At 63.4% G+C, this 20,704-nt stretch overlaps 4 protein-coding genes across 8 annotated transcripts; 1 reads left to right on the top strand and 3 right to left on the bottom strand.

Annotated features, from left to right (window-relative positions):
* Positions 1 to 4,762: 4,762 nt before the first annotated feature.
* On the top strand, positions 4,763 to 7,084 carry CLIC3 (CLIC family member 3; the record flags this gene model as incomplete). The annotated part of the gene is given in 6 exon segments (XM_087419599.1): positions 4,763 to 5,080; positions 5,140 to 5,249; positions 5,332 to 5,457; positions 5,615 to 5,721; positions 5,801 to 5,976; positions 6,056 to 7,084. Coding segments are annotated over 6 exon segments (996 nt in total), but the record flags the coding sequence as incomplete, so codon positions are not given.
* On the bottom strand, positions 6,897 to 8,466 carry PAXX (PAXX non-homologous end joining factor). 5 transcript variants are annotated; one of them, XM_087418749.1, is made up of 7 exons: positions 8,318 to 8,466; positions 8,183 to 8,243; positions 7,886 to 7,935; positions 7,616 to 7,806; positions 7,470 to 7,538; positions 7,209 to 7,293; positions 6,897 to 7,103 (listed from the first exon to the last, which is right to left on the bottom strand). In XM_087418749.1, the coding sequence occupies exons 1-7, from the start codon at positions 8,428 to 8,430 to the stop codon at positions 7,085 to 7,087; spliced, it is 588 nt and encodes a 195-aa protein (XP_087274875.1). In that variant the 5' UTR covers positions 8,431 to 8,466; the 3' UTR covers positions 6,897 to 7,084. The 5 variants fall into 5 exon arrangements, with proteins under 5 accessions (XP_087274875.1, XP_004423729.1, XP_087274874.1 ...); XM_004423672.3 differs by having other exon boundaries at positions 6,897 to 7,107; XM_087418748.1 differs by having other exon boundaries at positions 6,897 to 7,130.
* A 4,637-nt stretch (positions 8,467 to 13,103) lies between these two features.
* LCNL1 (lipocalin like 1) lies at positions 13,104 to 15,966 on the bottom strand. Its single transcript, XM_014782369.2, has 7 exons — positions 15,397 to 15,966; positions 14,944 to 15,083; positions 14,359 to 14,432; positions 14,154 to 14,264; positions 13,744 to 13,845; positions 13,483 to 13,508; positions 13,104 to 13,231 (listed from the first exon to the last, which is right to left on the bottom strand). Exons 1-6 carry the CDS (start codon positions 15,520 to 15,522, stop codon positions 13,483 to 13,485), a joined length of 579 nt encoding a protein of 192 aa, XP_014637855.2. The 5' UTR covers positions 15,523 to 15,966; the 3' UTR covers positions 13,104 to 13,231.
* Positions 15,967 to 16,654: 688 nt separating this feature from the next.
* PTGDS (prostaglandin D2 synthase) lies at positions 16,655 to 19,959 on the bottom strand. Its single transcript, XM_004423671.3, has 7 exons — positions 19,831 to 19,959; positions 18,877 to 19,016; positions 18,694 to 18,770; positions 17,893 to 18,018; positions 17,656 to 17,757; positions 17,152 to 17,177; positions 16,655 to 16,805 (listed from the first exon to the last, which is right to left on the bottom strand). The coding sequence occupies exons 1-6, from the start codon at positions 19,942 to 19,944 to the stop codon at positions 17,152 to 17,154; spliced, it is 585 nt and encodes a 194-aa protein (XP_004423728.1). The 5' UTR covers positions 19,945 to 19,959; the 3' UTR covers positions 16,655 to 16,805.
* Between the last annotated feature and the right edge of the window lie 745 nt (positions 19,960 to 20,704).

The following is a 20,704-nucleotide window of genomic DNA, read 5'->3' on the forward strand; positions in this document are numbered from 1 at the left end:
AGCCTGGGTTCCTTGCCTGGGGGCAGGTCCTGAGTGGGCTTTGCTGTACCAGCATCGCCCAACCTGCAGGCCTGTGCTTTCTGCCACCTCCCAGGGTCCTGGGCCTGGTGCCCATGTGGGGGGCCCTTGGAAGGCATGTGCTGGGCTGTCTCCATCTCATCCAGGCCGTGGGAGGGCTTCCAGGAGGAGGTGATCTCTAGGGTGAGACCCAAGTCGAGGTAGGAGTAGATGCAAAGGTTGGAGGCGGTGTGGAGGCTCCTAGAAACTGGAGGGTTCAGTGGCGATGGAGCCTGGTGCGCTCGAGGCTGGAGACAGGGCGGCCCCGAGGAAGAATGCAGAGCCCGCACCCCTCCAGCTCGGCCGTATTCAGTCTCCCACCTTAGATCGCATCAAGGGGACTGGAGGGGACATAAAGATCCCCAGGAGAGTAGAGGGCCATGTGAGGGGCCAGACCCCCTCCTCACCCCCTCCGGCTGCCATGGCTCTCCCACCTAGCTTGGACCCCTGCCCCCCACCTACCCAGGAGCTGGACTTGTACATAGTGCAAGCTTGTACAAACTTGTTCCCCAAAACACTTTGACCCCTGATGGTGGCTGCAAAATGGTGATTTTCTAATTATTTCATTCTTTCTGCATTTATCGGCTGGCATTTTTCTTTCACAAAGAGCTCCTCGCTTTTAGAAATATATCACTGTGGACTTGTGGGTTTAAAAAAAATCAACATGTTATTCCTTATTGTTATCTTAAAACTTTTTGGGGGGGCCAGCCCCATGATGTAGCGGTTAAGTGCGCGCGTTCCGCTGCTGGCGGCCCGGGTTCGGATCCCGGGCGCGCACCGATGCACTGCTTGTCAGGCCACGCTGTGGCTGCGTCCCATATCAAGTGGAGGAAGATGGGCACAGATGTTAGCCCAGAGCTAGTCTTCTTCAGCAAAGAAAAGAGGAGTATTGGCGTGGATGTTAGCTCTGGGTTGATCTTACAAAAAAAAAAAAAAAATTTATTGTGGTAAAATATATTTACTGTTTTAACCATTTGTAAGTGTACAATTCTGTCATCTTGTTTATGCTCAAACTGCCCCAGATTTGGCCAGTGGGAGCCCCTCCACGGTGCATCTGTGTGCTTTCGACTTGTCCCAGACAATTTTTGGAGCGCTTCCTTACGTTCTGTTACAATTTCCACTTCCCTCTGTGCCTCCCTGCCCCAAGCCCGATTCAGCCATTTCTCCAAGGAGCTCTGCTTCCTTTGGGGGCGTATTTGGAGCTCCCATCTGGGCTCTGGGTGTGCCCACTGCTTCTCAGTCCTCTCAGTGGCCAGAGCTGGGAAGAACCCGTGCACGTTCCTGCTAAGACCCCAACGCCGCCCCGTCCCCCACTGTCCAAGTCTGTGTCTCCCTTCAGAACAGAGCTGTTAAAATGTCGCTGGAAGGGGCCCACCAAGAGGGGCTTGGGAGGGGAGAGGTTGTAACACATCCACGAGGTGGGGGCTGCTACCCCTGGGACAGAGAAGGGAGAAGGACATGGACCCAGGCCCCAGGGCTCCCAGGGCTGCTCTGTGGGTGCGGCAGGGGAGGGGCAGGGAGCTGAGCGACAACCCCTTGGGCTGGGTAGGTTGTGGGTCAGGTTAAGGTTGTTGACTGTGAGTTTCTGGTCTCACTTCTTTAAAAACATTTACTAGGAAAATATGGTAGAAAATTCCAACAGTGCAGAAGTTGGATATCTGTGTTTCTTCCTGTCAGAGGCCATCCTGTAGGTGATCCTTCCATCATTTTTTTGCGTATATATAAGCATAGACTCAAAATGATATATACTAATGCTTAGATTTTTTTTTTTTGCAGGGGACGACTCACCATGAGCTAACATCTGTTGCCAATCTTCCTGTTTTTTTTTTTTTTTTGCTTCCCACAGCCCCAGTACGTGGTTGTATATCCTAGTTATAAGTTGTTCTAATTGTTCTATGTGAGCCGCTGCCACAGCATGGCACCTGACAGACAGGTGGTGTGGTTCTGTGACTGGGAAGTGAAGCCGGCCCACCGAAGCAGTGAGAGCTGAACTTTAACCAGTAGGTCATCAGGGCTGGCTCTAATGCTTAGATTTTTTTCACTTTGCTGGGTTTTTCCCTCCCACTTGTATCAGTTCGCTAGAGCTACCATAACAGAGCACCTCCAACGGAAGGGATTCTCTCCCAGTTCTGGAGGCCAGAAGTCCAAGATCAAGGAGGTGTGGGCAGGGCCAGTTCCTTCAGGCTATGAGGGAGCATCTGTCCCATGCTCCCTCCCAGCTGCTGGTGGCCTGCGGGCCGTCGTTGGTGCTCCTCAGTTTGTAGAAGTACTACCCCATCTCTGCCTCCGTCTTCACGGGGCGGTCTCCCTCTGTGTGTGTCTGCGTCCACATCTCCTCTTTTTGTCAACACAGAGTCATGTTGGGGTAGGGCCCATCCTAATGACCTCATTTTAACTTGACTACCTCTGTAAAGACCCTGTCTCCTCACAAGGTCACATTCTGAGGTGCCGGGGGCTAGGACTTCCACACATGAACTGGGGGGACACAGTTCAGCCACAGCACAACTAAACCGCAGACTAGTGAGACCCACCTCCCCACCCTCTCCTGTGGACACACCAGGACTCCACAGACAGCCGTTTAGATGTCCCTCCAGTATTTACAAGGACACCTGGGGGACATTCCCAGGTGGGTGACCCGTCTCAATGGCTGCTGCCGTCTTGCCAGCTGACTCCACGTCCCCAGTAGTGCGTTTCTTCGCGTCCTCATGGAGAAGATGGTTACCAGGTTTCAGCCCGTGAACTGTGAACCATCTCCTGTTCTGGTTTATTTCCTGAACCGTGTGAGGTGGAACACACTCTCCTATCTTACACCCATGTCTCTATCTCCTTGTCTCTGAACCACCTGTTCGTTGTCTGTTTCACCATTTTTTCTTATGGACTTGTAAGGGTATTTTTATACACAGAGAAGTACACCCGGGACATCTGGTGAACGTGTGCAGGTGTGGAGGGGCACTTCTCCATGGCAGTGGTTTGTGGGCCCGGAAGCAGGAAACGAGTGGGGGTGAGCCCCCCCATGTTGCTGAGGGGCAGCTGAAATACCGGTGGTGCAATGGCAGGTGAAGGGGACGCCAGGGCCCCAGCGGGGCGCTGGTGTGAACTCCACAGTTTATGAAGGTCAGCCCCCAGGCTCACAGGGTGGCCCGTGCCCGGAGGCCCTGCCGGTGTGGGGTCTAGGAAGGGGCTGCGAGGCTGGAGGCCCCAGGGGAGGAGGCAAAGGCGCCGGGCAGATCCCACTCTTGGCCACTGGGTGTCATGGGGCCTCTTTGGGGCACCCCCTGGAGCAACGCCCCCGCATCAGGTGCCCGGGCTGAGTGGGGGAGGTGCGGTGGGCGAACCCGACAGGGGCAAGGTAGGTTGTGGGTTCCAGTCAAGTGGGGGGCTGGGCAGGGCGGGCGCACACCTGCGGGGCCGAAGGCTTCCCATCTCCCCTGGTTTTTTCCTTTCAGCAGAGGGCGGTGTGGGCGGACCCTGTGGTTCCAAGCACCTCCTGGTGCTTCCTTTTAAAGGTTAAAGAGGGGGGAGAAGCCTGCCCTGAGCCTGCGTGAGGGAGACAGGGGTGTGGGGTGGGCTGGGAAGAGACAACTGAGCCAGGCCTATCCCCTACCCGTCCTGTGGGCAGGTCTGGAATGTGGGCCCCGCCCTGGGGGGTGCTCTGCCTGATGGAGCTCTGTCAGCTCCGTCCCTGGGAAGGAGCGTCCCTTCCAAGCAGGCTGATCACACTTGTAATGCCCTCTTTGGCAGATGGGGAAACTGAGGCTAGGGGCAGGCTGTTCATTGCTCCTACCCACTCCCCGGCTTTCTGGGCTGGGGTCCCAGACAAGGTGTTCACTGCAGGGAGGGCTGTGGGTTTCATGGTGGTGGTGATGCAATCCCAGGCTGGCGCCCCTCTCTCCCTGCCTCCCAGTCCACTGGTCTCAGCCTTCATCACCCCTGCCATGGGGCGCTCAGGTCCCCGGCGAGCTCCGCCTGCACCAGGTAGACTGGTCTCAGCCCGTCAGCCTCACACGCCCAAGGCCAGGCTGCCCCATGGTCACACCCTCACATGCAGACACGGAGCCCCGCCAGCCTCGTCCGCCTGCCTAGGTGACTCTGAGAGGCGGGCCCTGGGCTGGGGAAGGCGGGGCGCCCAGGAGCCTTAAAGAGCTCCCCAGGTCCCCGCCCGAGCGCCGCCACTGCTGCTCCCCACCATGGCCGAAACCGCAAAGCTGCAACTGTTTGTCAAGGTGCCGGGCAGGCTGGGCTGGGGGAGACCTCGGGGTGGGGGGGTGGTGTTCTGCAGGTTCTGCTTTCTGGGACAGGCTGAGGGGTGGGTCTCTGAGGCAGTGTCTGCGCCCCTTCCCCTGTGATGGCTGAGTAAGGTGGGGGCAGCCTGGGGGAGAAGGGGCCAGTGAGCTGTCCACAAAGGGGTGGGGGTGCCGACTCCAGCCTTGGCTCCTAGGCCCAGCCCAGCCCTCTTGGAGAAAAACCCCCTGGATGGGGAGGTGCCAATGAGGCAGCCAGCAGCCGAGGCACAAGCCGAGAAGCAGAGCCTGGGGTCAATGCAGCAGGAGAGTGGGGCTGGGCCGGGCAGCACCATCAGTGCTCACATCAGGGCCCAGATCCGTGGGTGCCTGTGTGGGGGCTGCCAGGCCCTGGCCCCCTCCCGACCCTTAGGGTGCAGGGCAGCAAGTGTGTTGCCAGCCACGGCACCCAGTCTGGCGGGTGAATCGCTCAGAAAACAGCTCGCTCGTCCCACCCCACCCTTGCGACCAGCCTGCAGGGCCTGGGGCCCAGGGCCCTGGCCTCTGCCCACGCTCGGAAGATAAGGGTTGAGGGGCCAGGCCCCAGAGCCCGGGTCCCGCCCCCACACCCCTGTGCCCTCACCCAGCCTCCAGGCTCCCAGCAGCTCTGCTCCCCTCTCCAACTCCCAGGGACCAAGTCAAGGGCCCTCACCGTCCACTTGTAGAGGCCGTGCCAAACCAAGCCCGAGCGCTGGAGTCGCTCCAGCCTCTTGGCAGTGGGAGGCCAGGTTCCACCCAGCCTGGTGGCAGAATTCCTGGGTCTGCTCCCTGCCCTGACACCCCTCTACTCCACCCACACCAGGCGAGCGAGGACGGCGAAAGCGTGGGGCACTGCCCTTCTTGTCAGCGGCTCTTCATGATCCTGCTCCTCAAGGGTGTGCCCTTCACGCTCACCACCGTGGACATGCGCAGGTGAGACCCTGCCCCCAGGGGACCCCTCCCTGGCCTCTGCCTCCCTCAGGCCTGCCGCCTGCTCCCCTGCCTCTGCCCACAGGTCCCCGGATGTGCTGAAGGACTTCGCCCCCGGCTCGCAGCTGCCCATCCTGCTCTATGACGGCGACGCCAAAACGGACACGATGCAGATCGAGGAGTTTCTGGAGGAGACACTGGGGCCCCCCGAGTGAGGGCCCAGGCGCGGCGCGAGGGGCAAGATGGGGCCCCCAGGGAGGACACCCCCAGGACAGAGCCCAGGAAGGGCGCTGTGGGGCCTGGCGGGAGGCAGGGCGGCGGCGCAAGGGTATGACCCGAGTCCTTCCCCCCACCCGACCGCCCCGCAGATTCCCCAGCCTGACGCCCCGCTACAGGGAGTCCACCACGGCGGGCAACGACGTCTTCCACAAGTTCTCCGCGTTCATCAAGAACCCGGTGCCCGCGCAGGACGATGGTGAGGAGGGTCGGGGGCCGCGGCGAGGGTGGGGGGAGCTGCGCCCTAGGCCGTGTCCTCACTGCGCCCCCGCCCTCAGCCCTGTACCAGCTGCTGCTGCGCGCCCTCGCCAGGCTGGACAGCTACCTGCACGCGCCCCTGGAGCACGAGCTGGCGCTGGAGCCGCAGCTGCGCGAGTCGCGCCGCCGCTTCCTGGACGGCGACCAGCTCACCCTCGCCGACTGCGGCCTGCTGCCCAAGCTGCACATCGTGGACGTGAGCGCGGGCCGGGCGCCGGGGCGGGTGGGGCGGGGCCTCGAGGAGACCCTGACCGCGCCGCGCCCCTCGCCCGCAGACGGTGTGCGCGCACTTCCGCCAGGCGCCCATCCCCGCCGAGCTGCGCGGCGTCCGCCGCTACCTGGACAGCGCGCTGCAGGAGAAGGAGTTCAAGTACACGTGTCCGCACAGCGCCGAGATCCTGGCGGCCTACCGGCCGGCCGTGCGCCCCCGCTAGCGCCCCCGCCGTCCCCCTGCCCACTCCTCCGCAGCCACATAAAGTCGTCTGCCCCAGTGAGCATGCCTTGACATGCGAGGGACCAGAAGCCCCGCGATTTCTGCCACCCCCAAAACCCCACCGTGGGGCGCTCAGCTTCAGATGACAGCCCAGAACAACAGGAGCAGAGTCTGGTGGGCGGGGCGCGGCCCCTCCCCCCACTAGGCAGGGATGGCAGGGACTGGATTGGGTTCCCAAACCAGTCAGGCCAGGGCGGGGTGCAGGGTGGCCGAGGAGGGTGGGGAGCAGAGCCCACAGCCTGGACACCTTGGGGCTCCGGGACAGTGGGTGGTGCTGGCCCACATTCCTCAGCTCTGCCTCAGGCCACCTCCCAGGTCCGACAGGACCTACTGTGTAGCTCTTGTAAGGGACTCATGCAAGACTGATGTGTGTGCCTGGTTGCGGGGGAGCAGCGTTCTAGCTTAGGGATCCCTGGTCGTGCCGAGCACAACCCTCTCAGCTCCTGGGCTGGCCAGGCAGGGACAGCTGGCCAGTGGGGAGAGCTCAGCGGTTCCTCCACCAGGGAACACGGAGCCTGGAACATCTGTTTCCATCTCTTTCTCAGGCCCAGGTGGCAAACCCCATGGGATCCCTGATCCTTCTGCCCCAGCCAGCCCCCAGGAGCCAGAGCCTGGCCAGGATCTCCACCTGAGAAAGCCATTTATTTGCTGGGGGATGGGCCCCGAGGAGCACTCTGGTTCCTGCTAGGCAGCAGGACAGGCAGGTGGAGGTGGTGGGTCTCCAGTGGTGTTCCAGGGGCTGCCTCTCTCCGCACAGGTGGACTCCTGGCAGGGTCACGCTTTTTGCTGAACCTTCAGGGGTCGTCAAAGTCTACACCACTGGCTGGTTTCTTACTGGGAGAGAAAAGGGGGTGACACTATGGGGGTGTGGAGGGAGGGGCAGGTGTCCAGGGATGGACCCTGGGCAGAGGAGGGAGGAGCAGGTGGGTGAGTACCTCTTGAAGCCGGGGTTGATGAGGGACTCTCCCGGACACCGCCTCCTGACTCCAGGTCCAGCGCCACCTCTCTGAGGATCTGGATCTGGGGGAAACAGGATCGGGGTGGGGGGGACTCCTGAACCCAGCAGGATCACAGGGTCACAACCCCCTCTCCACAAAGACAGATCCTCTCTCTGAAGCTTGAGGCTTGTTCTGGGGAAACTGAGTCCCAGAGGAAAAAGGACAGCCCCAGCACAAGTCAGAGGTGACAGGCCTTACCTGGTAAGAAGAGCTGAGGCCCCAGCAGCCTGGGGCTCTTCCTGGGGCTGGCGGCTGTCTCCTCCGCAGCTGAGGAAGAAAGCCAGGAATGGAGGCACAGGCAGGGGACCCTAGAGAGGGTGTGGGGTGCCCACCGCCTACCCTACCTGCCAGCCGCCGCTCCAAGCTGCAGACGCGCTCTGCCAGGCCCAGTGTCAGTGCCTGCAACCTGGAGGCTGCCTCCTGGCCCGGCACCTTGGAGAGGTCAAAGTCCAGCGCCAAGGGCCCCCCTGAAAGGGTCAGGGATCCTCTGTCCTCCTGCAGGGTGAAAGTCACAGCTTGCTGCTCACAGGCTGCCCTGGGAAAGGAGGGGTGCTGAGTGCTGCGGCCAGACGCCCCCGCTCCCCACCCACCCTTCATTCTGTTCAGGGGCTCACCTGAACCGCGGGATGATGTCCTCAGCCGCACTCAGGCCGAAACGGGCTTTCTACAGGGCACAGGTGCTGGTCACCAGCTGCCCGAGACCCTAGAACCACTGGGGACACCACAAACCTGCCCGACCCAGAGCCACCCGGGACCCCAGGCCGATCTTAGGACTACGGCTACAGAGCCGGGGAAGGTGTCCAGACCCCTCCGGGAAATCCCAGACCGCCCCGTTCGGCCCCAGAGGTGGTCCGGGCTGCAGATACGGGGTGCCGCTGGCTGTCAGGCCCCCCAGGAGCCCCGTTACCCACGAGGGCCGCCAGGCTGTCCGGCGTGAAGCAGGTGCTCCAGAGCTCCGCGGCGTCCGTCACACTGCGGGGAGGGGAGGTCAGGCGGGACGAGCAGGGCGGCCCGCGCCCCACCGCCCCGCGGACCCCGCCGCTCACCAGAGGTTGAAGCCGGCCCCGCTCCCGTCCTCCTCGTAGTAGCACACGAAGCGCGGGGGCCCGGGGCCGGGCGGCAGCGTGCAGAGCGGCGGTGACAGCGGCGGCGGCACCATAGCACCTCGGCGAGCGGAAAAGCCGGGACAGGCCTAGCTCGGCTGCGGGCCTAGGGCGCCTGCGCGGCGGACGGCTTCCGGGGCCGGGGGTGGGGCCTGCACCAGTGGGCGGGCTCGGGGGGGCGGGGCGGGGCCGAGTGATGCCCACGGGGCCTGCGCGGGGCGGGGCTTAGGGCCCTGGCCGGGTAGGGCGGACCAGTGCGGAGCTTGCGGAGCCGGGTGGGCGGAGCTTAGGGCGGGGCGAGGCCTGCCGTGGGCCGTGGCCTGCCCGTGGGGTGGAGCAGGACCGCGGTGGTGGGCGGGGCTAGATGGGCGGGGCTGACTCGGGCGGGGTCTGCGGGGGCGGAGCTTGGCGCGCAGCGGCGGGGCTCCCGGGAGGGCCTGAGCGTAGCGCTGTCCCTGCACCACGTGGGCTGCACAGGGCGGTCCCGGGCTCCTAGCCCTCGCGCCCGTGTGGAGGTGTCTTCGGGCCTTACCCGCTCTGCGTACTTGCCATCCCCGCTGAGTCCGAGGTTCCCTCCTTTGCGCGCAAGTCCCTGCCCTGGGTCCAGCCCCCCTGCTGGCCACCGCTCAGGCCGCCTCGCGCCCTCGCTGGTCCCAGTGGCCTCCCGCTGGCCTCCCCGCCCAGTGTCGACCTCCGCGGTATATTTCTCACGTCGTCTTCAGATACAAACGCAAAGCTTCTTGACGCCAAATGAAAGTATTTTATGAATAAAGTACGGTAACCAGCGCAGAAGGCTCCCGTCCCTCCAGCCGTTCCACAGCATTTCCCAGCGCCTCTTCTGTGCCCCCAGCTGTCCTTGAGCGCATTTTGATCGCGGCCTCTGATCCGGCGCTTGTGAGAGCTAATGGGAGCGACAAATGATACACAGCGAAACATGACACTCTCAGGCCGTGCACACTTCGCATGGGGAGCAGGTGCCGTTGGAGCCGTGACCTTGGGGAAAAGAAAGATGGAGAACACCAGGATAGCGGGATCCCAGGCAGAGGGGCAGCCACTGCAGAGGCCCCACAGTGAGCACAGAACAGTTCTGCTCAAGGCTTTGCAAGAAGGCCAGGGTGACCACGTAGTGGCCAGGGGGAGGGTGGCCAGGGGGTTTGTAGGCTATGCTAACATATTTCAAGTATGCCTGCAGCCAAGCCTGCCTCATCTCCTACTTTCTCCTGGTTCACAATCCTGCCCCCCCCCCCAGGATCCTGCCTCAGGGCTTTTGCACATGCTATTGTCAGTGCCTGGCACACCCTTTCCCCAGACTCACACACTTTCTTCATGTCTTTCCTCAAAAGTCACCTTCTCAGTGAGGCCTTCCCTAGTCACTTTATATAAAATGTCAACGCACTGCCCAACATCTCACGTCCTCTTTCCTGTTGTGTTTACTTGTTTTCCACACTTGTCACTAAATAAAGCACATTCTGGTTTACTTATTGTGGCAGCAGATTCTGAGATGTCCCCCAACCATGCCTGCCTCCTGCATTTACACTTTTGTGTACCCCCCAAGTGTGAGTTAGATGGAGTAACTCTCTTCTAGCCAATAGAGTACAGCAGCAAGGATGGGCTGTCACTTCTCTCTCCCTCTGGAATTGCTCACCATGACATGAGGCAGCCCTGTGGACACACCCACGCAGCAAAGGACCAAGGCCTGCCAACCACCAGAGAGGGAGCTGGGACACAGACCCCTTGGCTGAGCCTTCTGATGAGAACACAGCCCCAGCCGGCAGCTTGACTGAAGCCTCGTGAGAGATCTTGTGCCAGGGGGCCCAAAGCACCTGGGACCAGATTCTGACTCTCAGAAACTGGGAGATAATACATGCTCGTTGTTTTAAGCCACTAAGTTTTGGGGTAATTTGTTATTTAGCCATAGGTCACTAACACACTTATTTATCCTGTTTGTTGCCCATTTCCCCCATGAGGTCCACAAGGAGAGGACCGTCTGTCTGTTTATTTGCCACTGTGTCCTCAGTGCTTAAACAGTGCCTGGCACATAGAGATATTCAATAAACACTGTGAATGCATGAACCCCGAGTGGGAGGTGCTGGGGGGGTTAAGCAGGGGTGGGTAGGGAGGGCCACGCGGACATACGTGTGTGGAGCCCACAGTGAGTGCTGGGAGGAAAGAGGCCCGAGGGCTGCAGTTATGGAGGTGAGGGGGGCAGGGAGAATAGCTGCTGTGCCCCTCAGGGCAGAGCGGATGCAGGCCGGGCCAGGGCTGAGACCGGAAGTGGAGAGAGGTGGAGAGAGGTGGAGGGGAGGGATCATGATGACCCCTCCTCTTGGGGAGAGGGCAAATGCCCTTCCCCAGGACGACTGGGCTGGGGCAGGGTTGTAGGGGGTCTCTCCTTTGTCACGTGAACTCCGGGATGCAGCTAGATGTCTGATGGAGGTGAGTGAAGGCTGCTGTGAACACAAGACTCTAGTCTGGAGGAAGAGTCAGGCCTGAGATGTTAATGTGGAGTAGCCAGCCTCAAGGACTGTCTTAAACATTAGTCCCTCTAGGCATGTGTTCAGGGCCTAGGAAAATGTTTCTAGGTAGACTGTGGTGGGCTGAACAAGGACCCCTGGGAATATCAGGTCCTAATCCCTGGAACCCGTGGTAGAGACCTTGTATGGAAAAGGGGTTTTTTGCAGAAGCAGATAAGTTAAAGATCTTGAGATGGGGAGACATTCCTGGCTTATTGAAATGAGCCCTAAATGCCATCCCAAGTGTCCTTATAAGAGAGAGGCAAAAGAAGATTTCACAAAGAAGAAGAGGAGAATCAGTGTGGCCGTGGGGGCAGAGATGGGAGTGGTGCAGTCTTCAGCACATCAGCTTTTCCATTGTGAGCAATCTGATTTAATGTGGGATGTGGGTGCATGGTAGGTGGAGGGCAACATCTAGGTACAGGGTAGGTGGGGCCTCAAACACAGAGCGGGGGAGGGTCTAAGAAGGGCTCCGAGCAGCCCGGGCACCGAGTCAGGGTATGAAGGAGAGCAGGGAAGAGAAGGGGCCGACCTCTCACCCCAGGGCATGGAGCAGTGTAGGCTGAGCAGCAGAGAGGAGCACAGAGCACAGAGAAGGAGCAGCTAGAGTGGTCCCAGAGATCTAAGGAAGGACCAAGCAAGTGGCATTTCAGCAAAAGATTTCAGAGGAGGGAGCGAGTGAGCCAAGCAGAGAGCTGGGAGAAGAGCATTCCTGGGGCCGGGGTGTGGGAAGTAGCCTGTGCAAAGGCCCTGTGGCAGGCACTGGGCTGGCATGTTCAAGGGACATGAAGGGGTTAGGTGGGCTGGAGTGAAGGGGGATAGGTGGTGGGGTCAGAGGAAGGCCCATCAAAAGGGCTCTTGTTGGCCACCTAAAGACTTTGGCCTTTACTCTGGGTGGGACGGAACCCCCGTAGGGTGCTTCTGAGCAGAGGAGGGCATGAGCTGAGGGATCTTGAACACATAGCCCCTCGGCTTCTGGGTGGAGAACTGGCTGAGGGCTGCCCCCGTGTGGCATGAGCAGGGTGGTGCAGCACAAGACAAGCCGCGGGCTGACGGATTGCCGGACTTGAGCTCAGAACGCATCTCAGCAGACACGTCTCTAGGCCGGCAAGCAGCCCCTAGCAGAAGCATCGGGAGAAAAGGTGGAAGGGAGAGCTCCCCGATCACACGTGTGGGAGGGGGCTGGCTCTCTGGGCTTTCCCCACCCCCGCCAGGCCTTCAGTTCCAGACTGGTGTCAGGCTGGGGGCAGGGGGGACACCTGGGCAGGACCCTGCCCTTGTAGTGTCCACAGGTGGGGCAGAGGCCAGCATGCAGGCCGAGGCAGCAGAGGTGCCGGCTGGGCGCCCAGGTGTTGGGTGCAAGTGTGGAGGGCTGTCTGGGGCCCCGGGAGAGTGGGGGCTCTTTATCCCTCTGACCTCCCCGCCGGGGCCTGGATCAAGGAAGTAAGTCTGGCAGGACAGGGCTGGTTTTTTTTTAATGAAAAGATGTCTAACCAACTGACAAGCAGGAATAATTACCCAGATGGAACAATTATCAACATTTTGACATATTTACATCCGGAATTATTTTTTGCCTGAGCTATTTACACGACAGAAAGCATGCCATTTTACCCTCACATTCTTCAGGACGTGTCTTTAAAGAACAGCGACATTGTCCCGCACAAACACAATGGCAGGGCAGAGTTTGCCCCCCCTCCTCCCATGCCTCCTCTCCCCGACTCTGGGCGGGGAGGGCCTGGCTCAGAGTGTGAACCGCCCGCACTTCGCAGCCGGGGGTCGGGGAGAAGTGGGGGATGGAAGGCGCCCCTGGGGAGAGAGCAGCCCAGATACCACCTCCCGGCCGCGGTTTGGGAGGACCCTAAAGGCCGAGCCGGCCAGCTGCGTCCCCAGGAGCCCAGGCGCGCCCTTGGCGTCGGTCCGCGCGGCCGGCACTGCGCGCTCTCGGTGCGCGCGCTCTGCGGCTGCGCGCAGGTCTGGGCCGCGGAGCCGAGCCTCAGCCGCTCCCAGGCCAGACGGCTGCCGGGCCGGCAGAGCAGGGCCGCGCCTAGCAAGGGTTACCGTAGAGGAACCGTCCTGCGCGGTCGCAGCCCGAGCTCCGCGCTGTCCCTCTCTGGGCACCCAGGCCTTAGGGGGTGGGGCCGGGCCCTCTCCCAGGACACCTCTACCCCCGCGCCACCCCCCCATCCCCTATTCTCTCCCCACGAGAAACACGCAGGCTTGGCTTTCGGAGACTGTTTATTGTGCTGGGGGCGGGGTGGAGAGAAGCGGGGCACTCTTTGGGGAGGGCTTGGTACGCGGAGCAGCACGCAGCACGGCCGCCCTGCCGGCACTCCTTGATCACTCCCTGCAAACAAGCAGACTGGTGGGGGGTGGGCAGTATCCTCGGCCCTCCCTGGGCCCGGCCTGGGCCCCACTCTGTCCCTCCCCAACACTGCCTGCTGTCCCGTCTTGATCCTGTCGTGCCACCCCACCCCTGCCCCAAGACAAGGACCCCCACAGTGCAGCCCTCCGGTCAGGGGGTCCTTCATCTGTCAGCAGGGTGCTGGGCACTGCACAATAGAGGAGGGGTGCCCAGGCCGGCCCCTGCGTACTCACCTACGAGAAGGCGCCAGCACACTGGTCTGTGGGAGAGAGTAGGGCCTGAGCAACCACCCAGCGCCCCTTCCGCTAGGGCGGAGCCCCCCCCATCTCCTCCTGAGGGGGCACTGTCCCACCCTCCCCTGCCCAGGTAGGCCAGGGCTGCCCCTGTACTTCTGTCCACGCCTGAGGTCCAAGCAGTGAGCCTCCCGGCCTGCCCCTCCGGGTCGGGGTCTGGGGTCTCCTGCAGCCCTGAGCCGGGATGGGGGCAGCACTCACCCGACTTGGGCAGCAGGGCGCCCTGGCTGGGGTTCAGGCCCAGTAGGGGAGCCAGCTGCTGCATCTTCTGCGCACCTTCGGGAAACAGCTCTGGGGCTCGGGCTGAGGGCAGGGAGGGCGGTGAGCAAAGAGGGCAAGGCTGGGAAGAGGGGGGGATGGAGGAGGCAGGGAGAGGCGGGGAGGAGAGGCGGGGAGGAGAGACGGGGAGGGGAGGGGTCCGGACTCCCTCTGCCACACACACACGGTCCCAAGGAGACCCTGGGAGACAGCGGTCCCACCTGCCGAGGAGGTGGAACTTGCTGGAAAGTGCATAGGGCAACAGTCCAGACCAGAGCTCGGGCAAATGGCCCCTAGGAGGAGAGGCCTGTGGCTGGGGCCGGGGTGGGGGTGTCAGGAGCACCTCCACCCACCATAGAGCTGCAGCCAGACGTTCCTGACGCCCTCCTTCTGGGTCTCAAGGTACACCACGGCAAAATGCTCGTAGTCGGTGGACACCACCCGGACGTTGGTCTGCGCCATGGCTGCGGGAGCGAGAACCCGCTGAGCCCACGCCCCGCCCAGGATGCCAACTGGCAGCCAGCACGGCCCCACCCCCCCGGCCGCCGCCCGCCTCACCTGCGTTGCTGAACTGCCCGTCCATGGCACCCTTGCTGAGGGTTGCGTCCACCTTCTGGCAGCTGCCGTCGGGCCTGGGGAGGAGGAGCCACGCCACCCTGAGCAGCGGCCCCCGCCCGTGTCCTGAGGATGCTGCCCGCCCACGACACAAACGGCCACCACTTAGGGGCTGCTGACCACCACTCAGGGGGTGGGCCAGTGCCCAGCCTGCCTGGCGTCCACTTGCCCCGCTCAGAGGACACGGGTGCTCACGACTGTCTTACAGGTGAGGAGACAGCTGGGGGGCAGGGAGCAAGGACCTGGTCAGGGGCACACAGCCAGGGGATGTGGGTCTCCCTCCAGACTTGCACACAGACAGGGACTCTGCTCCTCCACGCCCGGGGCCTCAGGCGGAGGCGTCCCCTGCGGGGTTGGCCCCTCGGGCAGCAGGCCAGCTGCTGCTGCTGTTTGCACGGCCCCTGCAGCCCGGCCTGGGCCTGCCTCCCGGATGTGTCAGGGACACCTCTGTTCCCGCTGGCTCGCGTCTGGCCTCACACTGGCCAGGTCTAAGGCCCAGGCCGAGGTGGAGCTCGTGGGGTCACTTACGTGGAGTACCCGAACTTGAGGGCCAGGTCACCGTTGGCCAAGGAGGTCACCAACACCACGGGCATCTTCATGTCGTCCTTGGAGTCCAGGAAGCCCTGGTCGTCCGACACCACCCCGACCACATACCAGGTGCCCTGAAACTGCAGGGAGGGTGCGGGACAGCTGGGGAAGCCCCTGCGCCCACATCAACGCTGACCCAGGATGGGGGCAGCTGCGGCTCGTCCTGGTGTGAGGTCCTGGGCCCACCCCACCCCCAGTCAGGTGGAGCAGATGGATGGGGGCTCTCTACCCCGGCCCCCAGACTCGAGCTGAGCCTGGATCAGAGAGGGTGTGGGCAGGGCCGGGCTGCCCCTGATCCTCTAGCCTCTCTGGGTATAATGCAGCCAGGCTCCTCAGATCAGTGGGGTCGTCCGTGAGGAGGGACGGCTCTGGCCTGGGGACGCCTGGGCGCACCTGGTTGGCATCAAAGTTGGCCTGGATGGGGACCTGGGCCTGGCCTGAGGACGCCCGGAGCAGGGCAAGGATGCAGCCGAGCAGCAGCACCTGCAGCATCGCGGAAGAGGTTCTCGGTGACGGCATGGGGCTCGGGAGCAGGGCAGGGCAGCTGGGGCAGCCTCTCCCGCTCAGCCTTTATGCCCCCAAGATGCCCTGGGGCGGCTGGTCTGAAGCCTGGGACAGGGCCCACTGAGATAGGTCCTGATCGAGTTGCACCCTGCAGCACCTGGCCCAGCTGCCTCTATCCGACCCGCCCAACCCCCGAGTTTCCTCCTGGGGAGGGCGCCAGATGCCCCACAGCAGGGGAGGCGTAGTTCCAGCAGGCCCTCTGGGATGTTGCCCCCAGCCCTCAGCTCGGGCACAGCTCCCGGGTCCCCTCCTCCAGGTAGCCCTGCCAGAAGCTCACAACCCTCGGTACCTCTGCAGGGCCTGGCTGAGGTCTGCCCAGGTGGGGCCCTGGTGGGCAGCTGCAGTGGGTCCTGCAAGTTGTGAGCCAAGAGGGCCCAGGACAGGGCCTGAAAATGGCCACCCAGCCAGGAATCTGGGGGATAGTAGGAGGTGAGGGGCAGGGCCGGGCGGGGTCGGCTTTGGTGCCAGGGGCCTGGTGAATGGGCAGTGCTGTGTGCTCTTGAGGTGCAGGGGACTGGGGGCGCTCAGGTAGCCAGAGGACATGTGAGGGCGGCCTGTCTCCAGCCCATCGGTCAGTCTGTCCCAGTCCGGGGGGCGGGGGGGGCGGGGCACAGATGCTCCAGCCACCTTCCTCTTTCTCTCCCTAAACCCTCATCTCTGCCCAATCCAAGTGTGCTAATTCTGCTTCAAAAACCCACGGATCCAAAGCTCCCTGGGCCTCAGGCCTCTCCTGGCTGGGGGCGGGGCAGGCCATGGGCACGGGCCTGGGGATTAGGAGCTGACTGGGCACCAGCCCAGAACCCACCAGTGAGGTCAGAGCTCCATGTGGGGTAGGTGGGGATGTGATGGCACTTAGCTGTCCTGACTCTGACCCAGCCAACCTCCCCCACCCCACCAAGAGCAAACAATAGCAGGCCCTAGGCCACCCATCGGATGTCATACAGAGCCAGCCTCTGAGATTTTACAGAGGGAGAGGGGAGACCAAGGCCCAGAGTGAGTGGGGGGGGGGTGGCCAGGTCCCCAGGGAGCCGGCCAGAGCCAGGCCCAGGGCCCTAGCAACTGCAGGACACACAGGCAGGAGCCAGGCTACTGACTTGCTTCCAGAGTTTATTCTCAGAGCGAGACAAAGCCCAAGGGGGCAGAGGCAGGGAAGGGAGGAGCCAGGGCTGGAGTCTCGGGGGTCTTGGAAGAAAGAGCAGAGCAGGGTAGGACAGCCAGGTCCTGAGGGCTGGGGTCACCTGGCCGAGAGAGCAGAACCATCAGGTGGGTGGGGCAGGCAACGCCGCCCCTCCTGGCCCCAGTGTCCCCAGGGGAGTGACACACACCCCCCACCCCGACCTTATCCCCTGACCTCCCCTCCCGCCTCCCTCATCCTGTTCGTGTCCCAGCCTCCAGCTCCTCCTATCCCCAGGAACCTCGCTGAACCCCACTGGAGCCCCATCCCCTCGGACCGGCCCCTGCCTGCCTGGGACCACCCTTGCACTTGCACGGCAAGGTGGCTGTTGGTTGGTATGTGTTGACTGAATGACTGAGTGAATGAGTGGGGACTGCCAGGTGGAGCCGCTCTCTGCCCACTGCACTCACCTAACTGTGCTCCTCCGTGCACTTATCTGCCGAGAAAGAAGCCGGGGCCACAGTCAGCACCCCAGGCTGGGGCCGCCTCCCCACCTGGGCTGCCCCCCAACCCCAGCCGCTGTGCTTGAGCCTCTGTGCAGCTGGTGCCCCATGTTCCTGCAGCCTTTGCTCTCCATGGGCACCCCCACCCTGCAGGTTCCATTTCTAGGGCCTGTCCCCCACCAGGCTGGGGATCCCTGTATCCTGGGGGCTGACCCAGGCCGGATACACAGTGGGTGCTGGTGAATCCAAAGATGGGGGCTTCCTGGAGAAGAGCATCTTCCGGTGCCCCTCCCAGGGGCTGCAGCCAAGGTCATGGGGTGAGGACAGACTGCCCCCATGCTGGAGAACTGTGCCTGTCAGTGGGCGGTCTGGGCGGACGAACCCCACCCCCCAGCCTCCCCTGAATCAGGAGACTGCTTGTCTGCCTCTAATCTGACCTTAATCCCCCCGTCAGATTAGTGCCCCCCTCACCGGTCTGCGGCAGGAAGACAATGGCGTCCTCTGTGAAGCCCTGGGCCTTGGCGAAGGCGGTGAATTTCTCCTTCACCTCAGCCCTCGGGCTCTGGGCACGACCTGGGGCAGGAAGGAGAAGCCCCTGCCTCAGTGAAGGGAGATCTCTGCTCTGCCCCCACCCCTGAGGCTTGAGGAGCCCCCGTTGGGTCCTTCTGTGGCTGGGCCTCAGGCCAGGCCATGGGGTGGGGCACGTACTGTAGAGAGTGGCCATGCGGAAGTCCTGGCCGCCCAGGCCTTTGGTGCCCTCGGCGTAGGTGTAGAGCAGAGCATACTCCTCGTAGTCTGTCTCCACCACCGACACCTCGTGGACCATGCCCCAGTCTGGGAACCCATGAGATGACCCAGTCGGGGACCCTGCCCCCACACCTCTGCCCAGCTCTGGGGCTGGCTGTGGGAGGGGGCCCGGGATGGTCCCCCTCTGTGTGGCTGACTTCCTGGGCCCCTCCCCTCTTGGGCAGGCAGCCAGCTCCCTGCTTTCTGCCTGTATAGCCCGTGAACGCTACAGGGTCCAGTGTCCCCAAGCCAGAAATCCTGAGGGGCCAGCAAACACGCAGGCTCAGAAAATCACGGGTTCACGGTGCAGCCACAAACCCTTTAGCCAGAACTGGGAAGAGAAAAGGTTTCCATCCCCAGGGGAGTGAGGAGGCCTGAGTAGTCCCAGGGCCAAGAATTGTGGGGAGGCGTGAGGGGTACTGGGGGGCTGCCTACGTGTGCTCGGCCTGGCCAGCAGAGATCTGGGGAAATTCCATCATGCAGTAGGGAGGGGCCTGGCAGGAGGTGAGCTCCAAAGAGGATCTAGTGCCAAGAGAGAGGGTCCCTGGTTCCCCACACTTGAGCCTGGGGCAGATCCAGGCTGGGCCTTGGACCTGCTGACCCTGGTGGAGCAGCCATCACCCCACCTCGTGTAGTGCTGGGGCAGGAGGTTCCCCCAGAGCAACACCAGCAAGTGTCACCCAGGGCTGGACCCAGGGGTCCCGGGAGGGAGCCCCCACTCACGGGGACTCGTGTAGCTGTAGCAGCCTGGGGGTCCGGCCGGCCGCAGCAGCAGGGTCCGGGTCTCACACTGGTCTTTCCTGTGGGCAGGTCACCTTTGGGGTCAGGGGTCTGGCCCAGGGCGTCCCTAGACCGCGACCACGGGACCGGAAGCTCTCAGCCCCAGCAGCCCGCCCGCCGTCCCACCTGAGGAAGGTAGAGGTGAGGTTGAGGCCGCCGTCCGCGGTCGGGGCCACCACCGACGTGCACACGGACAGCACCTTCTTCTTCTCCCGGAACCAGCTCGAGTTGGAGGCGAGGCCCGAGGTGAACCAGCGCCCCAGGAACTGCGGCGAACGGCCCCCGCCCAGGTCGGCCGGGACCCTCCGGGGCCAACCCGGGTGGGCGCCCCCGCCCCCGCCCCCGCCCCTGCCGCTCACGTCTCCAGTCTGGCCCCTCCCCGTCCCGCCCCTCCGCCATGCCCGGCCCCGTCTGTCGGTGGAGCGGGCGGCAGAGGGCGCCCGGGCCGTTCTTGGCGGGGTCGGGGCGAGCTCGGCTGCCCTCGGTGGGCTGCGGGGCGTCTGCGACGCTCGGGGAGGGGGCGCGGGGCGGCGCGGGCCGAGGCTGGAGACCGGAGATGGCGCGGGGCGGGAGGACCTGCTCCGGCGCGTCCCCTCGCAGCCCCCGAGGGTGTGCGCGCCGCCGGCTGTGTGTGTGCGGGGCCCGACCCGCGCGCGCTCGGGTTTCTCTGGCCACCCGGGGGCGCCACCCTCGTGCGCCATCTCCGTCTTCGCACTCGCACACGGAGATGAGTCCTGGGACCCAGGTGTGGAACGTGTGCCTGTTTCCTCTGGGCGTCGTGAGCTCAGAGGGGTGACTGTGTTTGGATGGCATGGGCACGCAGGTGGCCCGCGTGTCTGCCTGTGCCGTGTGCGCGCTCGCGGACACCGCTGCTTCCCTGCGGGTCGGGGATGCGGGGCTCCGCGCTCTTAATTGGCGAATTGCCGTCGTCCCAGGGGGCTTCCTCCGGCAGGGGCCCAGCCCTCCTTCCACTCAGCTCAGCTCCCCTCTTCCCGGGGAGACAACTTGGCCCCAGGGGGCGCCGCCCTCCCCTGACAGGGTCCTCTCATGCCTTGGGGACCGGGCAGGGGAGCCCCTCACCTTGTCCTGTTGGAAGTTGGGCTGCAGGGAGACCTGGGGCTGAGCCCGAGTCTGCAGGACCCCCAGGTTCCCCAGCAGGACCAGCCCCATCCACAGCGTGTGCAGAGTGGCCATTCTCCGGGAGCTGAGCAGGCGTCAGGAGCCTGGTGCCGGTGGAGAGACCAGAGTGAGGGAGGCAGGCAGGAGGAGCAGAGGCCACTGGGGAGACCCCTATTTATGGGCCTGGCTTGGCCTCCAGCCAGGGCCCAAGGACAGCCCACTGGAGGCTCGTGATGCTGGGGAGAGGACAGGGCAGCCAGCCCAGCTGCAGCCTCGCCCCGCACAGGGCTGCTTATGTAAGAGGCTCCCGCCAGCACAGGCCTGGGCCCTGACACCCAGGGCTGAGTGAGGCGGGGGGCAGGCAGAGGCTCCTGCATGGTGGGTCTCTTCTCCAGGCCCAGAGACCCGCCCCAGCAGCCCGGATGGGTGCAAGGGGCATGGGCCTTGGTGCTGCCCCGCCTCTGGGGCCTCTGGTCACTTCCCACCTGGGGCTGGGACCCCTGTCTCACAAACCTTGCCATCATTCCCTCTCCAAGCCCAGTGACCCTGGGAGGGATTGCAAAGCCCCGTTTGTATTGTGTGAGTTTGGTCCTGAAGGCCTAGTGCTGACGGGAAACTTGGGCCAAGATAAAGAGACCAAATCTGTCCCCAAAGTGGAGCCCAGGGCCAGGGGTGCTGGTCACGGCTCCCCCACAGCCAGCTGTTGGGGCTCCACTGGTGGCCCCTGGGTGTCCTCCTTAGACTGGGGCCCCTCTCGCCTTGGGCACAGCCCATCTCTTGCGTGCGGCCCCAGCTGCACAGGTCTTGCCCCTGAGTCTTCCCCAGCAGCAGCCTG

The sequence above is a fragment of the Ceratotherium simum genome, chromosome 29, assembly GCF_057802395.1.
Source record: "Ceratotherium simum simum isolate JZ-2026a chromosome 29, ASM5780239v1, whole genome shotgun sequence".
Lineage (NCBI taxonomy): Eukaryota > Metazoa > Chordata > Mammalia > Perissodactyla > Rhinocerotidae > Ceratotherium > Ceratotherium simum.